Source organism: Equus asinus, chromosome 14 (assembly GCF_041296235.1).
Source record: "Equus asinus isolate D_3611 breed Donkey chromosome 14, EquAss-T2T_v2, whole genome shotgun sequence".
Classification (NCBI taxonomy): domain Eukaryota; kingdom Metazoa; phylum Chordata; class Mammalia; order Perissodactyla; family Equidae; genus Equus; species Equus asinus.
The window spans coordinates 49,413,502-49,438,709 of record NC_091803.1 but is presented as its reverse complement, the minus strand read 5'-3'; the positions used below and the strand labels follow the sequence as shown (position 1 = coordinate 49,438,709).

General features: G+C 51.5%; 1 protein-coding gene across 5 annotated transcripts in view; it reads left to right on the top strand.

Moving 5' to 3' along the window:
• The window catches only part of RAB11FIP3 (RAB11 family interacting protein 3), an 81,111-nt gene that overhangs the window by 32,420 nt on the left and 23,483 nt on the right, over positions 1 to 25,208 (top strand). For 4 of the 5 annotated variants that reach the window (XM_044746408.2, XM_044746410.2, XM_014848862.3 and 1 more), the window contains exons 2-4: positions 6,899 to 6,992; positions 15,684 to 15,772; positions 23,277 to 23,488. In XM_044746408.2, coding sequence (XP_044602343.2) covers positions 6,899 to 6,992; positions 15,684 to 15,772; positions 23,277 to 23,488 — 395 coding nt within the window. Of the gene's footprint in view, positions 1 to 6,898; positions 6,993 to 15,683; positions 15,773 to 19,075; positions 19,551 to 23,276; positions 23,489 to 25,208 lie in introns of those variants that run through there. The other variant, XM_070485334.1, reaches the window with a different exon arrangement.

Here is a 25,208-nt window from a genome sequence, read left to right as displayed (position 1 = left end):
GTCCCGCATATAAAGTAGAGGAAGATGGGCACGGATGTTAGCTCAGGGCCAGTCTTCCTCAGCAAAAAGAGGAGGACTGGCAGCAGTTAGCTCAGGGCTAAGCTTCCTAAAAAAAAAGACAAAACTAAAATAAATAAAACTTACCATTATGGAAATTTTCAAGCATATACAAAAGTAGAGACAATAGTATAATAACCCCCTGTGTGCCCATTGCTCTGCTAAATTGTTAGCTTGTGGCAGTCTTCTCCCCCCATGAGTGTTTTAAAGCAAATCCCAGACATCTTATCATTTTATTTTATTCATTGCTATAAACATTTCAGTATGTTTTTTTAAAAAATAAGGATTCTTTTTAAAAAATTACATACCGTTATCACATCTAAAAATAATTAAAATAATTCCTTAATGTCATCAACTGCTTTGTCAGCACAACTCCAAGGTGATGGATGCTGACATCTTGCTGTATTTGCTGTGGTTCTTTAAGAAATAGCTCGCTTCAGTGTGGTCGTGGCCTCCCCCACCCCTTCTCCTTTCTCGCCTCTCTCTTGCCCCATCCCCCAGAAGAAACACAACCTTAAACTCATACTGAAAATCATAGCTCTGTCTGTTGAAAACACTCCAGGCTTGGGGCCGGCCTGGTGGGGCAGCAGTTAAGTGCACACGTTCTGCTTTGGCGGCCCGGGGTTCACCAGTTCGGATCCCGGGTGCGGACATGGCACTGCTTGGCAAGCCATGCTGTGGTAGGCGTCCCACGTATAAAGTAGAGGAAGATGGGCATGGATGTTAGCTCAGGGCCAGTCTTCCTCAGCAAAAAGAGGAGGATTGGCAGCAGTTAGCTGAGGGCTAATCTGCCTCAAAAAGAAAAACCCAAAACACTCCAGGCTTATTTCCAACAGTGTCAGTCAAGAAACGGAGCATATATATCTTCCCGTCTCCTAACTGCTTACAAACTTTAAAATTATAACACATTTAGTCTTTTCTAATTTTACCAAAATGACTTAGTTTTTGTTCTTACCTGAGATCTAAGTAAGGAAAGTTGGAAACGGTGTCTTGAGTGTGGGTGCTGTCCGGGATACCGTTCCAGGCGCAAAGGCAGGTGGACGGTCTGCACAGAGGGCTCTGGGTGCCCCGGGCGCTGGCTGGGCGCTTCAGGTGGGCTCCATTCAGCGTGCACAGGCTGGTGCTACTCAGGACTGCTGAGAGGACTTCCTAGAAGCAGCAGGGAAAGCCCACTGTATAGATCTCTAGCTGCTTTATAGGTGCTCTTAGGAAGAAGTGCAGGTGCTGTAAGGTAGGCGAGCTGCAGGCCTCAGTGTTGTGTTCAGAAATGATCTATAATCAGGCTTCTGAGAGTTGCTCCTCTCCCTGCCCCCTCGTGCCCGGTGTGAAGTTTATGAATAGCTAAGGGGGCCCCCAGGAACATTTTGCTTATTATCACCATGGCTCTTCCTTTTTTTTCTTTCCATGGAATACCACAGTTTGTTTATGTGTCCTTATGTTGATGGACTCTCGGGTCATTTGCAATTTTTTTGGCCATCACAAATAAAGCTTCTATGATCATTCAAGTCTTTTATGGACATATACTTGCACTTATCTTGGGTAAATACCTAGGAGTGAATGACTGGATCATGTGCTAGGTGTATGGTTCACCTTTTAAGGAATTTCCAGTTTTCCAAAGTGGTTGTATAGTTTTACGTTCACAACAGCAGTGCATGAGAATTCCAGCTCCTCCACAGCCTCCCAAGCTCTGTGTGTAAACGGGATGGCCATTCAAATAGCTGTGCACCTCACTGTAGTTTTAATTTGCGTTTCCCTAATGACTAAAGATGTTGACTTGAATCCTTTAAATCTGCTGAAACTTGTTTTATGGTCCAGGATATGGTGTGTCTTGGTAAATGTTCCCTGTGCACGTGGAAGGAATGAGTGTTCCACTTCCTTTGGCCGTTGTGTTCTGTAAATACTGGTTAGGGTGAGGCCCTTGCTAGTATCCCCGTGGCTTTGTTGAAAACGGCATAATCAGCGTCTGGTGGTAACATCAAGATAAAGAAATGGGGGTCGTTTCTGCCTGCAAAGTGCTGTGCTCTCGGCGTGATTTCTGTGACCGGTGCTTCTGTGGTTGGAGTGAACTGTGGTTAGAGGACCCGTCCTGGTTTCTTCTCTTGCAGATTATCCACATCTGCAGCAGAAGCAGTGTAACTTGTTAGTAAATTTCTCATATTCGAATAACCCTGTGGAGCCAGCTCAGTCCCTCTGCCCCCGGGTGCGGCCTGGTTTCTCTGCTGTGCTGTTCCAGTGCCTGACTGTGCCCATTTGCTGGATGGGGTGCTGGCTGGCTTTGGCTGCTCTGGTGTCTGTCTCTCAGCTTGGTTTTCTAGCTTTGCTGGATTTTGCAAGAAAGGGCAGGTTCTTATTTTTCAAAGTCTCGTTTTTTTCTGAAAGCCTCTGAATGGAGTACTTTGGGCTTGGAGAATGAGAACCACCCCCAAATCATCAGCAACATGAAAGTTGATTTATTCTCCAAATTATAAAGAAAATATAGTTAAAGTGGACTTTAAAAAATAAATACTTTGCGGGGCTGGCCCAGTGGCATAGTGGTTAAGTTTGCGCACTCTGCTTTGGCAGCCCCAGCTTCCCAGGTTCAGATCCCAGGTGTGCACCTAGCACTGCTCGTCAAGCCACATAAAGTGGAGGAGGACTGGCACAGATGTTAGTTCAGCGACAATCTTCCTCAAGCAAAAAGAGGAAGATTGGCAACAGATATTAGCTAAGGGCCAATCTTCCTCACAAAAAAATAAAAAAATAAACTTTGGAAAAAAAAGTTTAAAAAGTTAAAAAATACTTTGATTCATCCTTGCTTATTCTAACATGGTTACATATAAAAGCGCCTACTCCTAGCTAATGATTTGTTTCAAAAGCATTGGGTTAATGTTTCAGAGTGAACAACTTGGTACTTTGTATTCAGTTAGTAGCTTCTTGTTGAAATCCTCAGGAATCTTCAGGACACAGAGGCGGCTGTGAATTCTGGGTTAGGTAACTCTTAGGTGCCCGGCAAGCGTCTCACTAGACAGCATGTGCTTTAGGAATGAAGGCTCTTGTGAGATGAGTAGGGAAGTGTTGTACAAAGAACTCCCATTCTGTTGTTTCAAGAAGTCAGCTGACGAGTGGACCTGAGAGCCTGGTGTCTCAGTAACACGCAGGGCCCCTCGGGGGACGGGTGGTGGGGGACGGGGAGACGCCTCCCTGGCTCGAGAATCCTGGGCTGTGGGGTCAGTCAGCTGGAGCTGGTCCTGTTCCAGTCTGGTTTTATGTTACCTGTCGTCAGCAGATGGTGGTGGGGGCTGAAGGTGGTGGTGTCTGCCCACCTGCCTGGTGGACAGGACGCCAGGTGGGTGTTTGTGGATGGCATGGGTGAATGGGTCTGGCCTCAGCCAGGGGTCACGCCCGCTGATTCTCCACCTTTGAAACGCCCTGTCTACACCCCATCCCTAAGTATTCACATGCTCCAACCCTCCTGCCTTTTGGGGCTTCCTGTGTGGTCGTTTCCTCCTTTTGTGGTCTTCTCGTTCGCTCCCCATCTTTGCTCTCTTTCTTTCTTGCTCTTCTTTCCTCTTTTTGTCTTTCTCTCTCTCTTTAAGGTTTTCATTATGGAAAAGTTCAAGCCTATACAAAAGTAGAGAGACTAGTGAATGCCTCCCCAGGACCCCTCCCCAGCCTCGGCAGCTCTCAGTCATGGCCAGTTGGTCACATGTATGTGACCATGTATGTAACGTTCATGTATGTGTTGCATGCTTCCATCAGGAGCAGGTGGTATCTGTCTTTTTGTGCCCGTAGAGGCACCAAGGTCCTTGATTGTGTCCATTACTTCATTGGGATTGCAGGATGGTGAGGCTCCAACCCCAGCATCCTTCTTCGTTTACAGTCCCAGCTGGAATACTTCCCCTCATCTACTGCTGCTTGCCCACGTTGCAGTTTTTGTGGGAAAGGCAGGCTGCTGTTGATTCTTCCCTTTGTGTCAGTTTTCACAATGATAAAGTTCACTAGTGTTCACTAGTGTCTTGCAGTGATGGCCAGGTATTCTTTGACTGCAGCTGTGCCTCCGTGATTTGCTGTGTCTCAGCCCACGGTACTTCTTATTCTCGCCCCTGTGCGTCCCATCTCGTTTTGGGCTGTGCGAGCCTCTTCAGGTTTCTGAGCTCTTTCATGTGGCCTAATAAGTCTGTGAGAGCTTCTTTGCCATCAGGCGTGAGAAGATGTTCTAGGCTCACCTTGTATTTCTCCAATATCCTCGTTCCTTTTAATGGGAAATGGAATTTAGATACCACCACCTGGGTGCTGGGCGTGCTCACTGTTAGTTGGACAGAATTGAAAAGTTTTTGTTTTTAATACATCATGAGTGAGACTTCATGGTGATACTTAAAATTCAAATTCCGGGGATAGGTGTTTGCCCAGCTTCTTCTGCCTTACATCGTTTTTGCCTTTTTCAATTATGTTGTGGATCCCAGTTCTCAACAACACTTTGAATGATGGAATTAGGATATTCTTCATTGCTGCGTGTTGCTACCGAAAAGTTGAATGATAATCTAATTTTCTTTCATAAAGTCACTTGATTTTTGCGTAGCTATTCAAAGAATTTTTTTTCTTTTCCTTTGAAGTCCAAGAAATTCTCCAGAATAAGTCTTGACATAGGTCTTTGGGGGTCGGGAGTTGGTATTCTTAGATGCCTGATGTATTCTTTCAATATGCAGTTAAATTTTTTTTTCTTAAACATTAGCAACTGAGCTAATGTCTGTTGCCAATCTTCTTTTTTTTCTTTCTTCTTCTTCTCCCTAAAGCCCCCCAGTGCATAGTTGTATATTCTAGTTGTGTGTGCCTCTGGTTGTGCTACGTGGGATGCCACCTCAGCATGGCCTGATGAGCAGTGCCATGTCTGCACCCAGGATCTGAACCGGCGAAACTCTGGGCTGTGGAAGCAGGGCACATGAACTTAACCACTCGGCCATGGGGCTGGCCACTAATTTTTTTTTTATTTTAGGGAAATTTCCTTAAATATAGTTTTAATATTTGCTCTATACCTTTGATTTTTCTTCTCAAGGACTTCTGTTATCCATATATTAGATCTTCTTTGCCTTACTTCAATATTTGTCACTTTCTCTTGAATCCTTTTTTTTTTTTTGTGAGGAAAATTGGCCCTGAGCTAACATCTGTTACCAATCTTCCTCTTTTTGCTTGAGGAAGATTGTTGCTGAGCTAGCATCGGTGCCATTCTTCCTCTATTTTGTATGTGGGATGCCGCCACAGCATGGTTTGATGAGCGATGTGTATGTCCGTGCCCAGGATCCGAACCCGCAAATGCTGGGCTGCCAAAGTGGAGCATGTGAACTTAATCACTACACTGCCAGGCCAGCCTCTCTTGAATCCTTTTAATCTCTCTATTCATTTAATTTTAAAGAGCTTTATTGAAGTATAATTTCTATGCCATAAAGTTTACCCATGGTGAGTATACAATTCAGTGAATTTTAGTAAATTTATAGAGGTATGTAGTCATCACCACAGCCTAATTTTACGACATTTCCACACCCCCAAAAGATCCCCCGTGGTGTTTGCAGCCAATCCCTGCTTCCACCCTACAACCCCAGGCCAGCACTGATCTGCCTTTTATCTCTGTAGATTTGTGGTTTCTGAAAATTTCCTGTAATTGAAAGAATATAATTTGTAGTCTTTTGTGTGGCTTTTTTGTTTAGCAGAATGTTTTTGAGATTCATTCGGGTTGCAGTGTGTGTCAGTGTTTCATGCCTTCGGGTGGCTGACTGGTAGTCTGTTGTGTGGGTAGACCGCATTTTGTCCGTCCCTCAGTCAGTGGACATTTGGGTTGCTTCTGCTCTTTTGCCGTCGTGACGTTTGCGTACACATCTTCATGTGGACATGTTTTCCTCTATCTTGATACTAAGAGCGGAGTTGCTGTGTTGGATGGTGAGCTTAGGGTTAACTTTTTGAGAAACTGCCCAATGGTTTTCCAAATTGGACAGACCATTTTATATTCCTCCCCACAATGGACAAGGCTGCCGTCTCTCCACGTCCTTGCCAGCACTTACTGTTCTGATTCCGAGTGATGCCTCATTGTGGTTTTAATTTGCGTTTCCCTGAGGACTTACGGTCTTGAGCTTCTTTTCAGGTGCTTATCAGCCATTTGTGTATCTTGTTTGATGAAACGTCTGTTTCAATCTTTCGCCCAGTAAAAAAACCTTTTCTTGTTGGTCTTCTTGTTGAGTTGTAAGATTTCTTTGTACGTTCTGGATACAAGTCCTTTATCAGATATATGATTTGCAAATATTTTCTCCCAGTCTGTCTTATCTTTTAGTTTCAGTAGTGGTACTTTTTGAAGCACAGAAGTTTTAAATTTTGATGAAATCCAGTTTATTTTTGGAAATATAAATGTATCTTCTTTCTGAAGAGCTTCCTTCTCTGTAACATCCATGTGTGAATGACCCTGCTTACTTTGGATGAATTTTGACGACCAGGAGGACTCTGCACAGCTGGGGAAGCCTGTCGGATGAAGGGGCGGGTCTATGCTGTGCCTAATTATCTGGATACTGGTCAGAATAATACCGAAAACTCTGACACTCTCTTCACAGTCGAGAAGCGTGGCTGTGGACTTCTGAGGGCAGGGTCTGTGTCCGTGGTTCACGGCCCCAGGTGCTGTTGGCAGCTTCTTCCCATGATGCCACCTGTTCTCTGAAAGGAGGGAGTTGGTGGCCATCAGGTCAGAGGAGCTGGTGGCTCTTCCTGTCAGCACTGCAGCTTGCCAGGGGCTACTTTTCCAAGTGTGGTGAAGGTCAAATGAATGACCCCCCGCTCCAATCTTGTAAAGGCTTGGGTAACATATTCGCACTTGCAATTGCAGGTGAAGGACTTAACAAAACACTTGGACCCCAGCGGGCTCGGCGTGGTCAGTTTTGAAGACTTCTACCGAGGGGTCACGGCCATCAGAAGCGGAGGTGAGTCACCCCTGTGTGTTTCTGTTGCCTCCCCTCCTAAGCTCCAACGCTGGCCTCCCTTCTCCCGCAGCCTCCCCTGTGCGTGAGCCTCGCTCCTTAGACTCCTTTTGCCAAGTTTAACATCTTCCCTTCTCCTTGAAGCCCTGAATAGCCTGAGTTTCAGGATGCTCTCTCTCCTTTCCTGTTCACTGCTCCTCACACACCTGCCTTCAGAATTGACTGACTTGGCGACTCATCCATAGTGTTAGAAAGCTACTCCCCTATCCCCAAGGTTTTTTTAATGAAAACTTTCAAGCATACAAACTGAAAGACTGACCCAGTGAGCGCCCGTGTGTCTGTTTGCCATCTGCATTCCACGGGCAACATTTTCCTGTCTCTGTCTATCCTCCTGTCCGTCCAGCAATCCGTCTTATATTTTAGTGGGATGCATTTCAGATCAATGTGCTCCCATACGCTTCACTCTGAACACATCAGCATGTGTGTCAATCACTACCTCACATTCTGTGTTTGTTTCCCATCTTTTTTTGAGTAAAAATTTACCTACGGTGAAATGCACAAATCCTAGGTGTGCCATTCTGTGAGTTTTGACAGGTTCTTGTGCCTGGTAATGTCAGTCCCTATCAGAGGATTCTCAGCACACAGACAGTCCCCTCCTGCTTCAGTCATCCCTTACCTCCTATGGGCACCTTGTTTGCTGTTTTCTGTCGGCACAGATCAGTGTGACCTCTCGTGGACTTCATGTGAATGAGACCTGCGACCTGTGTTCTTGCGTCTGGCTTCTCCCTGTGTGTGGGGTCTTGAGCTTCACCCTCGTTGTGTGGCGGGAGCCTGTCTTTCTCTGCAGAGTATTGCTCCATGGGCGCTTGTCCCACGTTTTGTTTATCCATTCCCCAGATATGCACACTTGTTTGGGGCTAGTACATTTCCAGCTTGAGGGTTTGTGGATAATGCTTCCAGTGACGTTCGCATACAAGTCTTTGTGCGAACACGTTTTCATGTCTTTGGGGGCTGTGCCTAGGGGTGGGATGCTGGTCGAGTGGGTGTAAGCTTAGTTTCTTACAGAACGGCCAGATGCTCTTCAAAGTGACCGTGCCATTTCGCACTCTCACCAGTTGCCTGCACACTGTCCTTTTCAAATCAAATTGTGGAGCTGTGACTAGACCTTCCCTTCCCATTCCCCATCTTCAGTCAGGTGGTGTGGGGGTGTCTGTGGTGGGAAGGCTCCAATCGCAAGCTCTTTCCCTCCTTCCCGCACCTCGTTGGACAGAGAGAGGGATAGGCAGACCTTGGCGAGACCCACAGTCTTTGAGTGGGGCTGGGCCATGGATCCCCTTGACCCTGAAGTCTTAGCAGTAGTTGAAGGTAGAGTCACCTCTTTTGTCTGTCCCCTTCCCAAAATTATTGCCCCACAGTGTCACATAGGGGCCAGGCTTCCTAAAACACCAAGCCCCCGATGGCCCTGGGGAGCTTTCTGTGTGTCCTGACCTGAGTGTGCCCCTTTGTTCTTTCAACAGTCAGTCCACGCGCACACATGATGAGCACCAGTGTGGCCCAGGGACCCCGTGGTGAATGGACAGCTGGGTTCCTTGTGCATACTGAGCATGTGCTGTATGAGGGAGTGGGCGGGAGAGGTGCTAGCAGTGTGGCAGGTGGGGGCTGAGCTGAAGAAGCAAGGACCAGCTCCGAGGAGGGCCTGCTGGAGCAAGGCCTGGTCCAGGTGAGGGAGTGGCCCTGAGGCCTGGGTGAAGAGCGCGGGCATGTGAGGGCAGAGGCTGCAGGCCCCAGGGGCTGTGGGGAGGGTGCAGCCCCCTTCTAGCTACGGGGGCCTGCAGAGAGACGCGCAGAGCCAGTGGGCAGGAGCCCCTCGGGGGGAGGTACCGGCCGGGGCTGGGTGAGCTGAGCGATGCCATCTTGGTGTGGGCTGAGGACGAAAACCCTCAATGACCTCTGAGTTTCCAGGCTGAGAGTCAGCAGGCTGAGACTTGCACATCTGTGTCTATATCCGTATGGCTAAGAAGTTGTAATTCTTAAAGGGTTTTTTCAGGTTAGGTATACAATTAAAACACAAAGGTTTTAAACCTTCACCCTTTTGCACAGAGATTTTTGTGGTGACTTCCTGCACATTTTGGCTTCTCCTCCACCTCCAGCGCCTTTTGGCGGCTTCCTAAGGGGGGCGCCCTCTCTCGCCCCATGGTCGGCACTTGTGCCAGGCCTTCCTCCCTCAGGGCCCTTCCCTGGGCCGCTGCAGCTGTGCCCAGGGCCCGGGAGATGGCTTTGCCCTCCAACAGCTTCCATCCGTCAACCTCGGGAAGCTCTAGGTATAAGCTTTTTTCCCTTAGTTTTAAAAATCTAGTATGATTTCTTCTTTGACTCATCAGTTATTTAAAAGTTATCCTAATTTCTAACTGTGTTTTAAAATCTCGTCCTTAATTTCAAGCCTAATTGTGTGTGATGCTCAGAGGATGGCATTTCTGATGTGGATTCTTTGATCCTCGTTGACTGTGATCAGTGGTCTGCTATGTGGTCAGTCTTTCCGTGTGTGCTGTGTGTGCTCGGCAGCGAGCTCACTGTCTAACTGGGGCACGTGGGCAGGCGTGTGCCCCACTCGAGACTCCCCATGTGCGTCTGCTTGACCTCAGTCACGGGGAGGAGTCATGAGTCTCCCGGGCAGGGGCAGCGTTGCCAGCTTTCGTTTCAGGGAGCTTCGTTTCACCTCCACTCTCATGTAACAGATCAGCCAGGCTTAAGCTTCTGGTCGACAGTGATGGAGCCCAGTGAGCTCCATAGCTGGAGGGTCGTAGAGGAGCCCTCGCTGCTCTGCCTGAGGGCCTGGGGGGAAAGGTGACAGGTGCGTGGAGGCCAAGCCCCAGACCCCAGGAGACAGTTACTGTTGCTAGGAAAACAGGGAGCCATAGGGAGGCAAGACATGCTCCTGAAGTCCTTCTTGGCCCAGGAATGAACGATATTTTACACAGTCATGAAAATTAAACAAATTGAGTATTTATGTAACCAAAGATTGGGACTTACCATTTTGGAAGATTAGGGGAGGGTAGTTAGGGAGGGGTGTGCCAAAATCCTCAAGTACCATACCAGGACGTCAGTAGAAAGTTCTAGGATTCAAGGACTCATAGGAGTCATGTAGAAGCATGGAGAGATATAGGACAACAAGCTGAGGGGGCGAGGGCTGCCGTGCCGGCGTCAGCCTGTTGGCACTGGCCGTTTTCCAGCCGTGGGATGAGCAATGGGCGTTAAGTGAGCCAATAGCTGTAAGTGCCAGCTGTTGGGACTGTCCCTCTTGTCGCAGACGGTGACCGTTTCCCTGGGTGACTGCAGAAATTCAGGACGCTGACCGCTGTGCGCAGGCTGTGTGACCTTACGGACAGAGGGACCATAGTGTCAGCGTGTGCTCTGGGCCTAGAACCTGAGGGCTGGCAGGGCTCCTCACTTTCTGGCAGGTCGAGATGGCTGCCTCGGGCTCCGGCGGCTGAGGAGCCTGATCCCTCTGAAAGGTCTAGCAGGGAGCAGTGGGGAGTGGCCGGGCCCGTGGGTACGGGCAAGGAGAAGCCCAGGGTCCTTGCCGGCGAGAAACAGCGCTGGGGCCGTTGATGTGGGTCTGAGGCCCTCTCCGAGCCAAGTCCCTGATTCTGTCGCCGGCTGCTGGCTGGTCTGTTCTGATGGGCCACGGTTAGTGCCAAATGGAGCCAGCTCAGCTGTAGCGGTTCCCAGGGGCGTGACCTGGGAGGTCCCAGCCCTTGGCCTCAGGAGTGGCGTGTGCTCCTGGAAAGCCCGGGCAGGCGCCATCCTGTCTCCTGGGCTGGTGATAAAGCTTTATTACCCCTTGGGAGTAGAGCACTCTGGCTGTGGGCCTGTGGGCGAGGGAGGAGAGCTGGTGGCTGCTGACCCCTGTGGCCATCTCATGGGTTGCATGTGTCTTGAACTTGAGGAACTTAAGGAGTGTGTAGGTAGCGAGAGAAAATGGTCCTCTGCGAATGGCCTGTCTCCTTCCCTAATGATTAACTATCCACCATGGGGCACTAAGGGGCCTCCGCCTGCACCCGCCACCCACCCTCTCTCCTTTTTGGCTCTCCCACTGCAGCAGGGGCGCCCTCTGTCCTTCCAGGGCTGGCAGATGGGAGCCCCACACACGGCCGTGGGGGCTCTGGGGCTCTGCCTGTGAGGAGCTGGCCAGGGCCCTTCTGTCGCCATCCAGAGTTCGCTCCAGCTGCTGCTGCGTGTGGGCTGCCTCCTGGCCTGGCTCCCCTGGCCTTCTCACCTGGTCTCTCCCCATCCCCACAGCACCTGGTCTGGCTGTGGTCGCTTAGTTCTAAGTCGGGAGCAGCCCCCTTGATGACACTTGGCTAAAGTTCTGCCTCGGGCTGGCCCACACACACTGGTAAGCCCCATGGGGGTTGTTTGAGTGTCATTATTTTTGCATTCTTTTTGATAAATATTCCCACTTTGATTTAATTAAAAGTGCAAACCTCCCAGCCAGTCCTGGCATTCACAGGGATGCTCCAGGAGGTGGTGCTGTGTCTTTCCAGTGGCCAGAACACCCTGGAATAGAAGTGTCCCCAGAGGGCAAGGCTCGTTCTCCACGTGACGCCACATCGTGGGGTACATTGCAGGTGGTGTCCCCTCGGTCCCGAGTTTGGCCTGCGCAGAGCAGACCCCTGCTGCTGAGGTGAGGTGGCGGGCCCTGGACACTGGGGGACAGTCTGCCGCTGGGGTTTCTGGTCGAGGGGGCTGTGGGCAGGGTTGGTGACCCACCCTCCCTCCTTTTTGGCTTTGCTGGGGCCCGGGCAGCAGATGGGGCAACAGGGTCCTTGAGTGGCCTGGCTCGGGGGAGCTGCACTGATGAGAGCTCGAATCAGGCTGGATGGAGGGGCCACAGCAAAGAGGGTCACAGCTGAGACCTGTGCGGGCCTGGACCATCCCAGGCTCCCAGGACCCTGCGCGAACGGGAGTGCAGAATCCCCTGCCCTCGGGAGTGGGCCCTCTAGTGGAAGACAGCCCACAAACAGAGGGGCCGGACAGCTAGAAGGGGACAGGAGCTCAGGAAGTGGTGAAGCTGGGGGTCAGGGGGCCTCCCTGAGAAAGTCTGGGAAGGAGCAGCAGGGTCCCAGGGGGAGGCGCCTGAGGGGCAGCCGGCACGTGCAGGGCATGGGGAGGCCAGTGGGCAGGTTGGGTGACCAGTCAAAAGATGGAGGTGAGGGCAGTGGGCTGCAGCTAGGCTGTGGGCGCTGTGGGCGCTGTGGGAGGACTTGGCCTTCTCAGCAGGAGGCCTCAGGGTCGGTCCCCAGGCTCCTGGGGGCTGGTGCGTGGGGCGGCCTGCAGCTCCGCGCCTGCTCGGCAGCACTGTCTCTTGGAGCCAGTGGGCTTGGTGGGGCAGTGCTGCCTAGTGGGCTCAGGCAGCTGGGTTGGCTTGGCTTCTTTGGTAGTTTGACTTTGTCACTTAAGTTTTGTTAGTAAAGGAGGGTGAAAATGACATGGAATAAAAGCAAGTCAGAGATGGTTTTGAAATGGTTGTCTCGCAGCATTTGGAAGCAGCACGACTGCCCGCGCTGCGTTCCCTGAGGTTCACTTCGGGTCCTGCCTCCACTGTGCATGCTGGCCGCACAGCCTGTCTGTCTGTAGACTGACTCCGCGTCGAGGAGCGGCACAGCAAGCGACACGCGTCTTGACCCAGTTTGCAGGAAAGTGCAAGGAGATTCTTACTGCCTCAGCCAGAGGCCTTGTTTCAGGAATAGAATGAGATAGGGAGGGAATTGTTACAAATAGGCCACTGTGCTGGCTCACCCCTCCCTGCAGGCTCTGCGAGAATAAGGTAAATGCACATTAAAAACTTCCCCTTAATTGAAAATTGTTTTGGTTCTTATAGAGAAAACTCCTAGAAGAATGATGTGTAGTTCCCATCAAGAGTGTAACAACACCAGTCACATTCGTGTCTCCCTCTCTGCCGTGCGGGGCAGACTCCTGGAGCGTTTACCCCCACTGGGATCTGAGCACGTGTCCACTGTGTCTGAAACCATGGGCTGTGCTTTGAGAAACTGAATTCTTTTTTGTTTAAGATTTTTTTTCTCCCCAAAGCCCCCCGGTACATAGTTGTGTATTTTTAGTTGTGGGTCATTCTAGTTGTGGCATGTGGAATGCTGCCTCAGCATGGCCCGATGAACAGTGCCATGTCCGCGCCCAAGATTCAAACTGGCAAAACCCTGGGCTGCTGAAGCGGAGCATGCGAACTTAACTACTTGGCCACGGGGCCGGCCCCAAGAAACTGAATTCTGTGTTTCAGTTTTGGGAAGTGCAAGCAAGACTGTTAACATTCAAAAGGGGAAAGATAGGCCAAGGACAGTCTAGTCTTCTATAAAATATGCGTGCGGCCTCAAACAGCACTGGGGTAATTGGTCCTCGCCCACTCCCTTGCCTCAGAAACCGGGAACTCTGTCCACAGCAACCCTCTCCCCCGTCAAGGAAAGCACATGGAGTCCTGCTGAGGTCCATCTGTCCCGAAGGCCCACACCTCCCACGTGGGCATCCCAGTGCTGCAGCCGGTGGGCGGGCAGCTAGTGCGGGTCCAGAGGGCAGGGCTGCTCCGCTCTGGGTCGGGCCTGCCGTGCCCTGAGGCTCCTTCACTCTGGCCACAGTCTGACCCCCTCAGATACAGTCACGTTCCCAGGGAAAACAAGAGAGAACAGTAGCAACGAAAGTGCTCACGGTTCTTAAAACAAAGGCCCAGCAGCGCTGCATTGGCAGCGGCGTCTGATAACACTGGGTCCTGAGTGTTTGAGTCGCACACTTGTTGAGGGGAAGCACCGTTACTCTGTTTGAACTGAGAGAGCCCTCTAGAAACAGGGCAGACAGCTGCATCCGGCTCTTGCTCTGTAGGGAGGGTCTTTCAATGTCCGTGCTCCCTTCCCGGTCACCCAGGCTGTCGTGGTGACCTCAGACCCTGACCCTTCAGAACCCAGCAGGGGGCTGTGGTGGCAGACGACAGAGTTTTCCCCACGTGTCCAGATGCCAAAGAAGAGTGTCCTGGACGAGGAAGCCAGCGTTGACCGTTTCAAAGTGCTTTCCCAGGAGGTCCGGGGGAGCTTGCTGTCCCATTTGGCCTGAAAAGACTCCACTTCACTTTTTGAATAGGCGATTGATGTTATGTTAGATTGTGTGGGGTATGCCAAATGAGTAAGTGACATGTCCCAGTGCCTGATATATTTTAGACAAGCAGTCACTACTATGATCCGTTTTCTGCTCACGATGCTCCACACCCAGTGTGTGGGTCTTCCTCACCAAGCAGTTCTCCAGTTCTCTGTGGACGCCACCCGGGTGTCCTACGATTTAATTCATTGTGATACCAAATGCTGGAGTTATCACAGACCCCACTTCAGGTGCCCTGGTCACCACACTTGACTGCCAGTCTGGGTTCCCATGACTCTTCCTCAGGTTGGGTAATTTGCTTGAATAGCTCACAGAAGCCAGGGAAACACTTTGCTCACTGTACCAGTTTATTATCAAGGCTATTATAAAGGCTACAAGTGAAGAGCCAGATGAAGAGGTAAATAGCAGAGATCTGGAAGGGTCCGGAAGGCGGGGGCTTCTGTCCCTGTGGAGTTTGGGGGGCACCACCCTCCCCGCATGTAGATTGTTCACTAACCGGGAAGCTCGCCAAACCCTCTCATTTGGGGTTTCTTATGGAGGCTCCCTTACATAGGCATGGTTGGTTAAGTCGTTGGCCGTTGGTGATTAGGTCAGTCTCCAGCCTCTCCCCTCCCCAGGTTAGAGGTTCGGGGTGGGCTGAAAATTCCAACCCCTTAATCACATGGTTGGTTCCCCTGGCAACCAGGCCCCCACCCTCCCAGAGTCGCCTGTTAGTGTAAACCCAGGTCAAATTAAAAGGGGCTTCTCTCATCCCACCACTCAGGAAATCCCCAGGGTTTTAGGAGCTCTGTGCCGGGAATCACACAGAGACCGAATGCATACTTCTTATCTGACAAGATGACAGTAGTGCGACAACACCAGGAAACGTACACATCTTCCCTCACTTGCATGCCCTTTGGAACGTGCTGCACCTGGACATTGCTGCGAGATTGTGGGTGCCGGGCCCGTCCCCACAGAAGGAGGCCGCTGCTGTGGGGACTGGTCCTGTTTGAGAAGTCATGTCTCCATTGCTTTTGTCAGAATTGCGTTCTGTCCATCATGAGAAGATAGATTTTCCTTTAAACTTTTTCTTATTATAAAATTAAACGTGTATTGTAGAAGATAAAGTTAAGCAAAAAAAGAAAAGCAAAACTGCCCTTTAGTCCAGCACCAGGGACAAATGTTACTTTGGTATCATTTCTTCATACCGACGCCTCTCCAAACACGTAGAAATTTTTTAAAAACTTACGTCTGGCACCTAATGCTTTCTAGAGCCATCGGCAGTGTCACAGAGCTTGGTGTCCCACTCTTTTTCTTTCACGGTGCTGTCCAGCTCTTGGACGAATCAAACCTTTTATCGTTTGGCCTCCACAGCCCCCTCAGAACTCGGAGTGTTGTTCCAGTGGGGACCTGCCTTCCAGTCTCGCCACACCGCTTTCTTCTCGGGGGTACCCCCGGCCAGTCCGCGGCCCACTTGCTTTCACCACTCCTGCACCTCCCCTTGGCCCCCCTGGGGAAGGTCTGGGTGGCCTGCTGAGCCTGGTCTTCTCTTTGCAGATTCCGATGGCCAGCTCTGTGTCGCGCCAGCCCAGGACGAGGCGCCACCAGCCTGCTCCGATGAGTTTGACGACTTTGTCACCTTTGAGGCAAGTGGGTTTCATGGGAGGGCTGAGAAGGACTTTGACGTTGCTTCTTCCTTTAGCGCTCTAAACCCTGCTTCCCTCAGTGTCCCCAGGGCATCTCTAGAAAGCGCGTGGAGGGCCTGGCAGCGTTCACTCTCCGGCCATGCATGCTGGTGGCACTCGTGGCCGTGGTGGTGGCTGATGTGGCTGCCCCAAGTGCTGTGCACCCAAGGCCGTGGCAGGAGACCCCCTCGGGGCCTGTTGTCAGCAGAGGGATGGGCTGGCACTTGGGGCTCTCTGGTGATGTTGCTGTCACCTTCTGCCAGGCCACCGAGCAAGGCCAGAGCAGGGGACACGTCGGTTTCGTTTTATCAAATTGCAAACCATTTTCTGGGTCTGGGGACATTTCACTAGCACTTCCCCCTCCTTCATCCCCTGCCCCCGTATGACTCCAGGGCCGCTGTGGTCGCATCACCCATGGTTGTGGGTGTCTTGTCCTCTGCCGCAGCAGGGAGAAGGTCTGCGCGCACGGCCACAGGAGACGGGCTGCCGTAACTGCGTCCCCCAGCTGGGGGCAGATGCCAGGAGAATCTGAGTGGCTGGAGCTGGCGTTTTTTCTTTTCTAAAAAGACGCGAGTCACCCTGAGCATTGAAGAGCTGTTGGGAAGGCAGTGGGGACCTCTCGCCCTCGGCCTTCCGTTCGTTGCCCAGCGAGGGGTGAGGGGAACAGGTTGGGCCTGAGGCCTTACACTTCAGTCCTCTGCCCCTTGGCTCCTTTGTCAAATGAGAGGCTGCACAGAATGGCTGGTGAAAGCCCCTCTGAGCTGAGCGCTAAGGTACCACCGGATTCCACCGCTTGCCCTCAGTGTCTCAGGTCCCTGCTCTGGGAAGCTGCCCCAGGCGTCCAGCAGCCTCAGAGAGTGCAGGTCCATGTCCTGACTGACTAGCCAGCGCAGAACCCAGGCCACCTGGGAGTGTTCACCCATCACAGCTTTGTCCCAAAGTATCAGCAGACCTGAGCCCCCTGAGGGCAGGGCCCACCCGTCTTTGTCCCCCGTTTGGCTGAGGTTGGTGTCTTCATCCTGTGTTTAACCCAGGAGTGCCAGGCTCGGTCCTGGCATATGGAGGTCAGGTGCCCAGCTAGCACTTGTGCTGGCTGCGAGGCACAGTATGGCTGGGTGGGGGCCTCGGGTGTGCAGGACTGACATGTCAGCTTTCCAACAAACAGTCAGACCCCGTGACCATGAAGAGGTTGCTTTTGTGGCCTGCATAGGGCCCAGCTCCCTTCACAACGACGCGTGGAAGGCCCTTTGCGTTTTGACACACCTTGAGTTTTCCAGGAATGCATCTAGGTCAGGGGCAGAGCCGCCTTCTCTGTTCGGAGTGTCTAGGGAATTGCGTTCCCTGCAGTTGTAGTTGGTGAGTATCAGGCCCTTTATCACGTCTCCTGGCAGAGTCAGGCCTGCGCAGTTATGTACTAGTACTCCCGCTTTATCATCCATGTCTTTCGTTTTATTCTTCTTATGTTTCTGTTAGGGCATTACATCGATTTTTTATGTTTTATGTGTAGGTGGGAGTAGTGGGTTGAATGGTGGTCTCCCAGAAGATCTGTCCACCTGGAAATGAGCTCTTGCTGGGTAAAGTGGGTCCTAAATCCAGTGATGAGTGTCCTTAGAAGAGAAGGGAGGTGACACACAGGGGAGAAGGCGATATGAGGACGGAGCAGAGGTTGGAGTGATGCGCCAAAAGCCCAGGACCCCCGGGAGCCACCAGAAGCCGGACAGGCAGGAAGGACCCTCCCTGGAGCCTCCGCTGGGCTGACCCCTTGATTTCCAACTCCTGGCCTCCAGAACCGTGGGGGGCTACGTTTCTGTTGTGTTAAGCCCCCAGTTGATGGTAATGCGATATGGCAGCCCCAGGAAACGCATTCAGTGAGTTTTGTTACTTGGGATCATAAAGAGGCATCAACACATTTGTACTGAAAGGGGCCCTTTGGTCTGAAAGGGTGAGAGCCACTGGTGTGGGCTGCCTCCCGAAGCCTGGGCTGAGCGGGCAGGGGTGCTGACCCACCCCGGCCCCTCCTGTCCTCTGCTGGTGGACCCCGCAGCTCTGGTGCTGGGCCTGTGGGGTGGGCTGGCTCCCTCCTAGTGCTTGGTGCCTCTGGGACCCCAGCGTTTCAGAGTATGAAAGGAGTGCTGCTCAAGTTTCTGGATCCTAGTTTTTTCAGAATGGAGGAAACATTTCTTTTTGAGTTTTTTTGGTCACTTTAAAAAAATTTAATAGGCTTTATATTTTAGCAGTTTTAGGTTTACAGAAAATGGAGCAGATAGTACAGAGTTCCCATTGCATCCTCCCACGCACGCTCCGACTGGTTCCCCATGACAAACGTCTTGCAGTAGGTGATGGTACATTTGTTGTAACTTATGAACCAATATTGATACTTTGTTACTAACTGATGTCCACAGTTGACATTAGGGTTCTCTTTTGGTGGTATATGTTCTATGGGTTTTGACAAACGTGTATGACATGTATCCACTGTTGTATTATCATACAGAATGGTTTCAAGGCCCTAAAAGCCATCTGTACTTCCCTAATTCTCCCCTCCCTCCCGACTAGCACCCAGCAGCCACTGATGTTTTTACTGTCTCCGTGTTTTGCCTTTTCCAGACCGTCATATGGTTGGAGTCACAGAGCGTGTGGCCTTTGCTGACTGACTTCTTTTGCTTAGATATACGTTTAAGATTCCTCATGTCTTTTTATGCTTTATAAGGTTTTTAGATGTAAGTTTTAGGGGAGTGGAAGTAGGTACTGTGAAATTTATAGAAAGATTGCTCCTTTTTTAAAAAAGCTTGCACATCATGTAATCTTAAAAAGTCAGTAAAAATATGAGCGGAGAGTGTGCGTTATCTCCAGATGTCACATGTGGAGATCTCTGCCCGTGATCTTCTGAGATAAGTAAGCTCTGTATTGGTCTTCTGGCTGGGCACACGACGTTGGTCAGGGGTACCCTGGATGGTTAACTATGATGCACTCCTGCTCCCAGGTCCTGACGCTCCTGAGTTTCCCCTGAGCTTGTAACAGAACTCCCAGGAGAAAATTACTGATGTGGAGTTTCTGAGAAGAAGGTGAGGAGGTGAGGGGTGAATTAAGGTTTGTCCCTGGTGTTCATGGGATGGGAAGAAGCTCCTCATCTGAGACTCTGAGCGAGGCAGGGGATGAAGCGCAAGTTTCCCAGGATTTTTGGAAGGGCGGTGGGAAAGTCACGGAGAGATCAGGTGCAAACAGGGACAATAAGAAATGTGCCTCCTGTGCCTTCTTTGTCCCTCCCTCCTTCTCCCACTCGCGGCATCTAGAGAAGAGAGCTGCCTTCATACAGTGACGGGGAAATATGTCCTGTGCAAACTGTTATCAGAAAGGTTAGAAAGTCAAGAACAAAAGCTGTTTTGTTTTGAGATCTGACTAACTGCTTGTTAAACACTCAGCGAGGACACTTCCTGAACTTTGCCCCCTCCTTAGCCAGCACAGCAGAAGGTTTAATGGAGCGTGTCTGGGAGCAGGTTAAACTTTTTTCGAGGCAGGGATGTACCTTCAGGTGAACACATAGGTTTTGCAGAAACCCCAGCAGAACTAGCAAGAAGGAAGGCCACGTTGTTGCCGATTGAGAGAAGCCAGCCACTGGTCTGGGCGAAAGTCCCCATCTTCTGACACGATGGGGAGGCCATCTCCAAGAGCACTCCCTTCCCGGAGCCAGTGTGCGGAGCCAGGCCTCAGCCTGTGAGGCTGCGCGGGCCAGCGTCTGAGGGTAAGAGGAGGCTGCACCACGGAGGGACACGGGCTCACAGTGTTTCCAGCAGTCAGTTTCCCTTGGAGGGACCTTGACCTGGATGGTGGGCACCCCGGGCAGGGTTGGTCACACCTGAGTTCCTCGCTGATGGCTCAAACACAGACTTCCTTGTCTGTGCATGGGTGATCCTTGGTAAATGGTGATGGTAACGTTAACACAGAGGGAAGTTTTCTAAGATGCACTTCGATTTTCAATGAGTTCATCTTAACATGTGTCATTTCTAAACATTTTAAAGTTGATAGCATAGACTCCTGGGCTTCTGAGCAAAGCTCGGTCCAGTCGGGTGGCAGATATGAACCCATGGGGCATATCTGTGAGCTGTTCCTGTGTCTGTCTGGTAGACCGTGGTGAGTGTGAACCATGCTGTGTGAGCTGTTCCTGTGTCTGTCTGGTAGACCGTGGTGAGTGTGCACCATGCTGTGTGAGCTGTTCCTGTGTCTGTCTGGTAGACCGTGGTGAGCGTGCACCATGCTGTGTGAGCTGTTCCTGTGTCTGTCCGGTAGACCGTGGTGAGTGTGCACCATGCTGTGTGAGCTGTTCCTCTGTCTGTCCGGTAGACCGTGGTGAGTGTGCACCATGCTGTGTGAGCTGTTCCTGTGTCTGTCTGGTAGACCGTGGTGAGTGTGCACCATGCTCTGTGGGCTGTTCCTCTGTGCGGTAGACCGTGGTGAGTGTGCACCATGCTGTGTGAGCTGTTCCTGTGCCTGTCTGGTAGACCGTGGTGAGTGTGCACCATGCTGTGTGAGCTGTTCCTGTGCCTGTCTGGTAGACTGTGGTGAGTGTGCACCATGCTGTGTGAGCTGTTCCTGTGCCTGTCTGGTAGACCGTGGTGAGTGTGCACCATGCTGTGTGAGCTGTTCCTGTGCCTGTCTGGTAGACCGTGGTGAGTGTGCACCATGCTGTGTGAGCTGTTCCTGTGCCTGTCTGGTAGACCGTGGTGAACGTGCACCATGCTCTGAGATGATTTTTTGCCTCTCTTGGAGGGCAGCTGTTTACCCAACTGCCCTGGAAAACCCCCTGGCTTGCTGACATTTATTCATGGCAGCCTTGACCAGTAAAAGCTGATCCTTTGGGTGAGCGGCCGGGGGCGGGGGGAGCACCTATGCAATGACTGTCCCTGTCCTCCTGGCCCACTCAGCCCTCTTGGGCTTCATCCTGGGTCCTGCTCACTGAGCCGACAGTCCCCTGTCCCCTTGGGGCCACTCCATGTGCCTGCAGGCCGCTAGGAAGCTCTGGGTAAGAGGCTGTTTACTGCCCACACCCCCACCAGGGTGTCTGAGTGTTTGTAGCAGTGCTGTGGGGATGGGACCTCCAGGACCCCGTTTGTTTCTAATTTGGGGCAAAGTAAGGAGTAGATGCAAACATACAGCCTTTTTTGAAGTGGGAACTGTTCATTTCTGTGTGACTCTCCATCAGTGCAGGAGGAGTGGGTTTGCTTTAGAATGAGGAGTTGAGGTGGGAGGCATTCGCCCTCCTGTCTGTTTACAGGCTGGTGAGCTGCCCAGGACTGAGCATGGGCATGCCCCTCTGTGGCCATTGTTTGTGTAGCGTCTGCCTCACGTCCCTGTGTCGGTGGGGAGTTGCTTCCATCCTGAACTGTGCTGTCCAAGCTCCAAGGAAGCTTGTGCTGCAGCCCCAGCCTCAGCCGCACTATTGATGGGAGCTCCCTGTGGGTAAAATTAACAAGCCCAAGTGCCCGGCCCTCCTTCCCTTTCTCAGGGGCAAACACTTAGCTTGGCGTTAAATCAGTTTGCTCTTATAAGTGCTGAGCTGCCCATCGAGGGCATGGGGTCCATGCTGGTGGGAGCGGAGCATCCTGCATCTGTCAGAAGTGCCAGCTGTTGGCTTTTTAAAAGCTGGCCTCGAGAGTCAAGTTCTGTTCACTACAGGAAACCATCTCAGAGGGTCTCTGCCTGGTGCAGGTTGGGGTGTGTGGGCCCCGCCTGCTTCCTGGTCTGAGGACTGAGAGATTGAGGTGAGGGAGTCTCCATAGGACCGTCCTGCAGACAAAGAGCAGTGTTCTTTGAGGAGTTTCCGGCTAAATCCGGAATAGCTGATCTGGTCTGTGGCTATTGTTTGGAGTCAGGGGGAGCTTTCCTTGTGCCCTCGGGTGGTTCTTGGGCAGTACCCCCATGTGAGTGTGCAGTGCCACGCCTCAGAGGACAGCAGGAATTGGCTAGGGATTTTGTGCCTGCTCTGCTGTGCCACCCTCTACGGGCCCAGCTTCTGGCAGACTGTGCCTGTCTGGCCCGGACAGCCCGTCTCTGCCTGTGCTGCCCGCAGGTGGAGTGACCAGCCGGCCTGCGCCTGCTCAGTGACGGTGAGCAGAGCTGGAGGGGGCGCCTCTTCAAGTGACTCTCTGGTTTCAGATTTTGAAGTGAACACTTTTTATGAATTTCTTAGTTACCTTAGGTTCAAGGAAGATTGGGTTTTCCCTTTGAAATATAGATGCTGTCACTGAACACCTGCAGTAGGTACATCTCATGTCATTCCCTACTTCATTCCAGCTTCACAGGTGGCTCCGCTCACCAGTGACACGTGAGCCCACAGTCTTTCCGTTTCTGATCCTCACCTGCCTGTGTGGTCTCTCTTGATCCCATGTGGTTGTGATGAGAGATCAGCATTTACAACTCCCCTTTACAAATGAGGTAACAGGGCTCGGGGTGGTTGAGTCGTGTGTCCAGGATCACACGTGGACCGAGAGTGGACCCTGAGCCTCTCATCGGCCATAGCCGGCTCCCATGGGCTCGGGTGAGGATCCTGAGGGGGTGTAGCCGGGCAGGGCCCTCTGGTCGCCCTCCAGGTTAGCCGTGGCCTGGTGACCTTTTGTTACCGCAGAGCATCTGAGCACTGTCCCCCTCTCCTGATGCCAGAACCAGAGTGCAAAGGGCACCTCTCTCCAGCTGCTTTTCTGAAATCTTATTTGTTTGCAAATTGTTAACCTCAAAATCTTCTGAGCATGAAGTGTTTTGGCTCCTTTTTACCTAACCAGTACAATTGCATTTTAATTAAAGTCGAGATTATAAGTTGAAAAAATGGCCTGTTTAATGGTTCTTTAGTTTCATTTGTACAACCCACACGTATTTGCAGTCTACTATATGCCAGGCACTATGCTAGGCGCTGGGTCCATGAGAGTGAAAACAAAGACATGTTTAGCAGGAAGGTGGACATTTAACCGATGAACATAATTCATCGGTTAAATAATTGATTAATTAGCATTTTGAGGTTAGACCACATAATTGAATTTCAAAGCCATAGCCTGAACATATGTAACGTATTGATGATGACTTTTTAATTTAAAAAGGCATATTCTTACACTGTGGAATGTTAATTCTTTGGATACAAATAATTCCAATGTTGGAAGCCAAAAATGGGTAGTTCTGCTGGGGTTTATTATAACACTTCGGGATGCTTTCTGTCTGTTTTAGGTATATTTATGTAACTAACAAAAAATTACTCCAATAGTTTTTTCTGCTCCTGGACATGTGCCTGTTTTTCAATTTCTAAATATTGAATTGTTTTGTAAGCTGAAGTTTCTGCTTAGAAATGTAGTGGGGACTCCTCCCTGCAGTGGGGACGACCTCAAGGTCTCTCCATGCCCACAGCAGTGCTCTTACTGTGCTGCACCCCACACGGGTGTACTCTTTCCCAGGGGCCGGACTGACCCTTGGCGCTCTCTCCTAGGCCAACGAGGTAACAGACAGCGCGTACATGGGCTCCGAGAGCACCTACAGCGAGTGCGAGACCTTCACCGATGAGGACACGAGCACCCTGGTGCACCCCGAGCTGCAGCCTGAAGGGGACACGGACAGCGCGGGTGGCTCGGCCGTGCCCTCTGAGTGCCTGGACGCCATGGAGGAGCCAGGCCACGGGGCCCTCCTGCTGCTCCCAGGCAGGTCTGTGCTCTGCCTCTGCTCGCTGGGACACCGTGCAACGGCTCTGATGGGCGAGGCGGGTCCATGGAGGGGTTTGTGTCAGAGAGTGGTTTAGAATCGTGAGGGGGCCTCCAGGAGAGTGTGGACCCTGCAGTGAGGCCTCCAGTCCAGGTAACAGCCCACACCCAGTGGCCCTGAGCATACCTGGTCACAGCTGACCTCCCTATCTGGGGCTGCTCCTCCTGCAGATGACCCTGGCTGTAAGCATTGCACAACTTCTTCGGCTGTTGAGGTAGAAATTGTGGGAGAAAAACTTGGGCTCAGTCTTTTGGGTTTTGTCATCACAGTTCTTATAAACCAGGGCAAGACACGGTATTCAGGGAATGTCTTCCTGCAGGATCTGAGAACCCCTTAATCTTCACAGTACCCCTAGCTAGGCCTGCTCTTCTCATCTCCCCCCACGCCCCGCCCCAGGTGCGCCCCTGCATTTGAGGACCAGTGAGGGGAGGGGGCAGGCTCGGGAAGTGCCACGGGGCCACGTGGACCCGAATGAGAGCTCGTGGTTTTGCCCTGTGCTGCTGGGGAAGCCACCCTGCTTGGCAGCCTTGGAAGTGGTTTGGTTTTATTTTGCTTATTTTGTTTCATTGTGGGGTTTTTTTGCCCTCACAGGGTTTTTGGTCTTTTCTCTTTAATTGGAGTGTTCCACCCTGATTCGTGAGCACCCCTGTCTAAGTGTGCAGACGCGCCCGCAGCCGTGACCCCCCCCACCCCCAGGTGCCTAGCTCCGCACAGCAGCCTCCCTCTGCCTGGTTTTGTCCCGCACTAAGTGTCATCACACAGTGGGCACCCTTTTTACACCTCGCTGCTTTCACTTCATATTGTGGCTGTGAGAGCCATCCACATCTTTGTTCACAGTTGTAAATTGTTTACTTCCGTTATTAGGAGAGCATTCCATTGTGTGGATATGCTGCAGCGTTTTAATGTACTGTCAACAGCATTTGGGCAGTTTACAGTTTTGGGTTTTTGTTTTTGTTTTGTTTTGTCTTTTTGAGGAAGATTGTCCCTGAGCTAACATCTGTTAGCCACTCTTCCTCTGTTTTATGTGGGATGCCGCCACTGCATGGCTTGATGGGCGGTGCTAGATCTGCGCAGGGATCCAAACCTGTGAACCCTGGGCTGCCAAAGTGGAGTGCAAACTTAACCACTACGCCACCAGGCCGGCCCCCTACTGTTTTGGTTTTTTGAATAAAGCTGCTGTAAATTACCTGTCTTCTGGTGGCCTGGTTTGTGCCCAGGAATGGGATGGTGGTGCACCTGGAGCACGCACGTGTGCTTTGTTACTGCACTTACTGCAGTTCAGTGACAGGGAGGTGAGGGTCGCTGCCCGCCCGCTGGCTGCCTGTGGGGCTCTGCTTGCTCCAAGCACCTGGCCTTGTCTGCTTTCTCGTGTTTGTTTTCTGGGGGGGCGTGGGGTGGAGCATCCGTGCGGGATAGTTCTCATGTTCACTTCCCAGGTGACCCATGAGGGTGAGCACCCTTTCTTGCGTTTATTGCCCATTTGGAAATCCTCTTTTGTGAAGTCTCTTACCCATTTGTTTATTGCAGGGTCTGCAGACTTTTTCTGTAAAAGGCCAGATAGTGAGTGGTTTTGGCTCGCAGGCCATGTGGTCTCCGCGGCTACGATTCCACTCCGCTGTTGAGGCGCGAGGTGGCGCATAGATGCATGCTCGTGGTTCTGTCC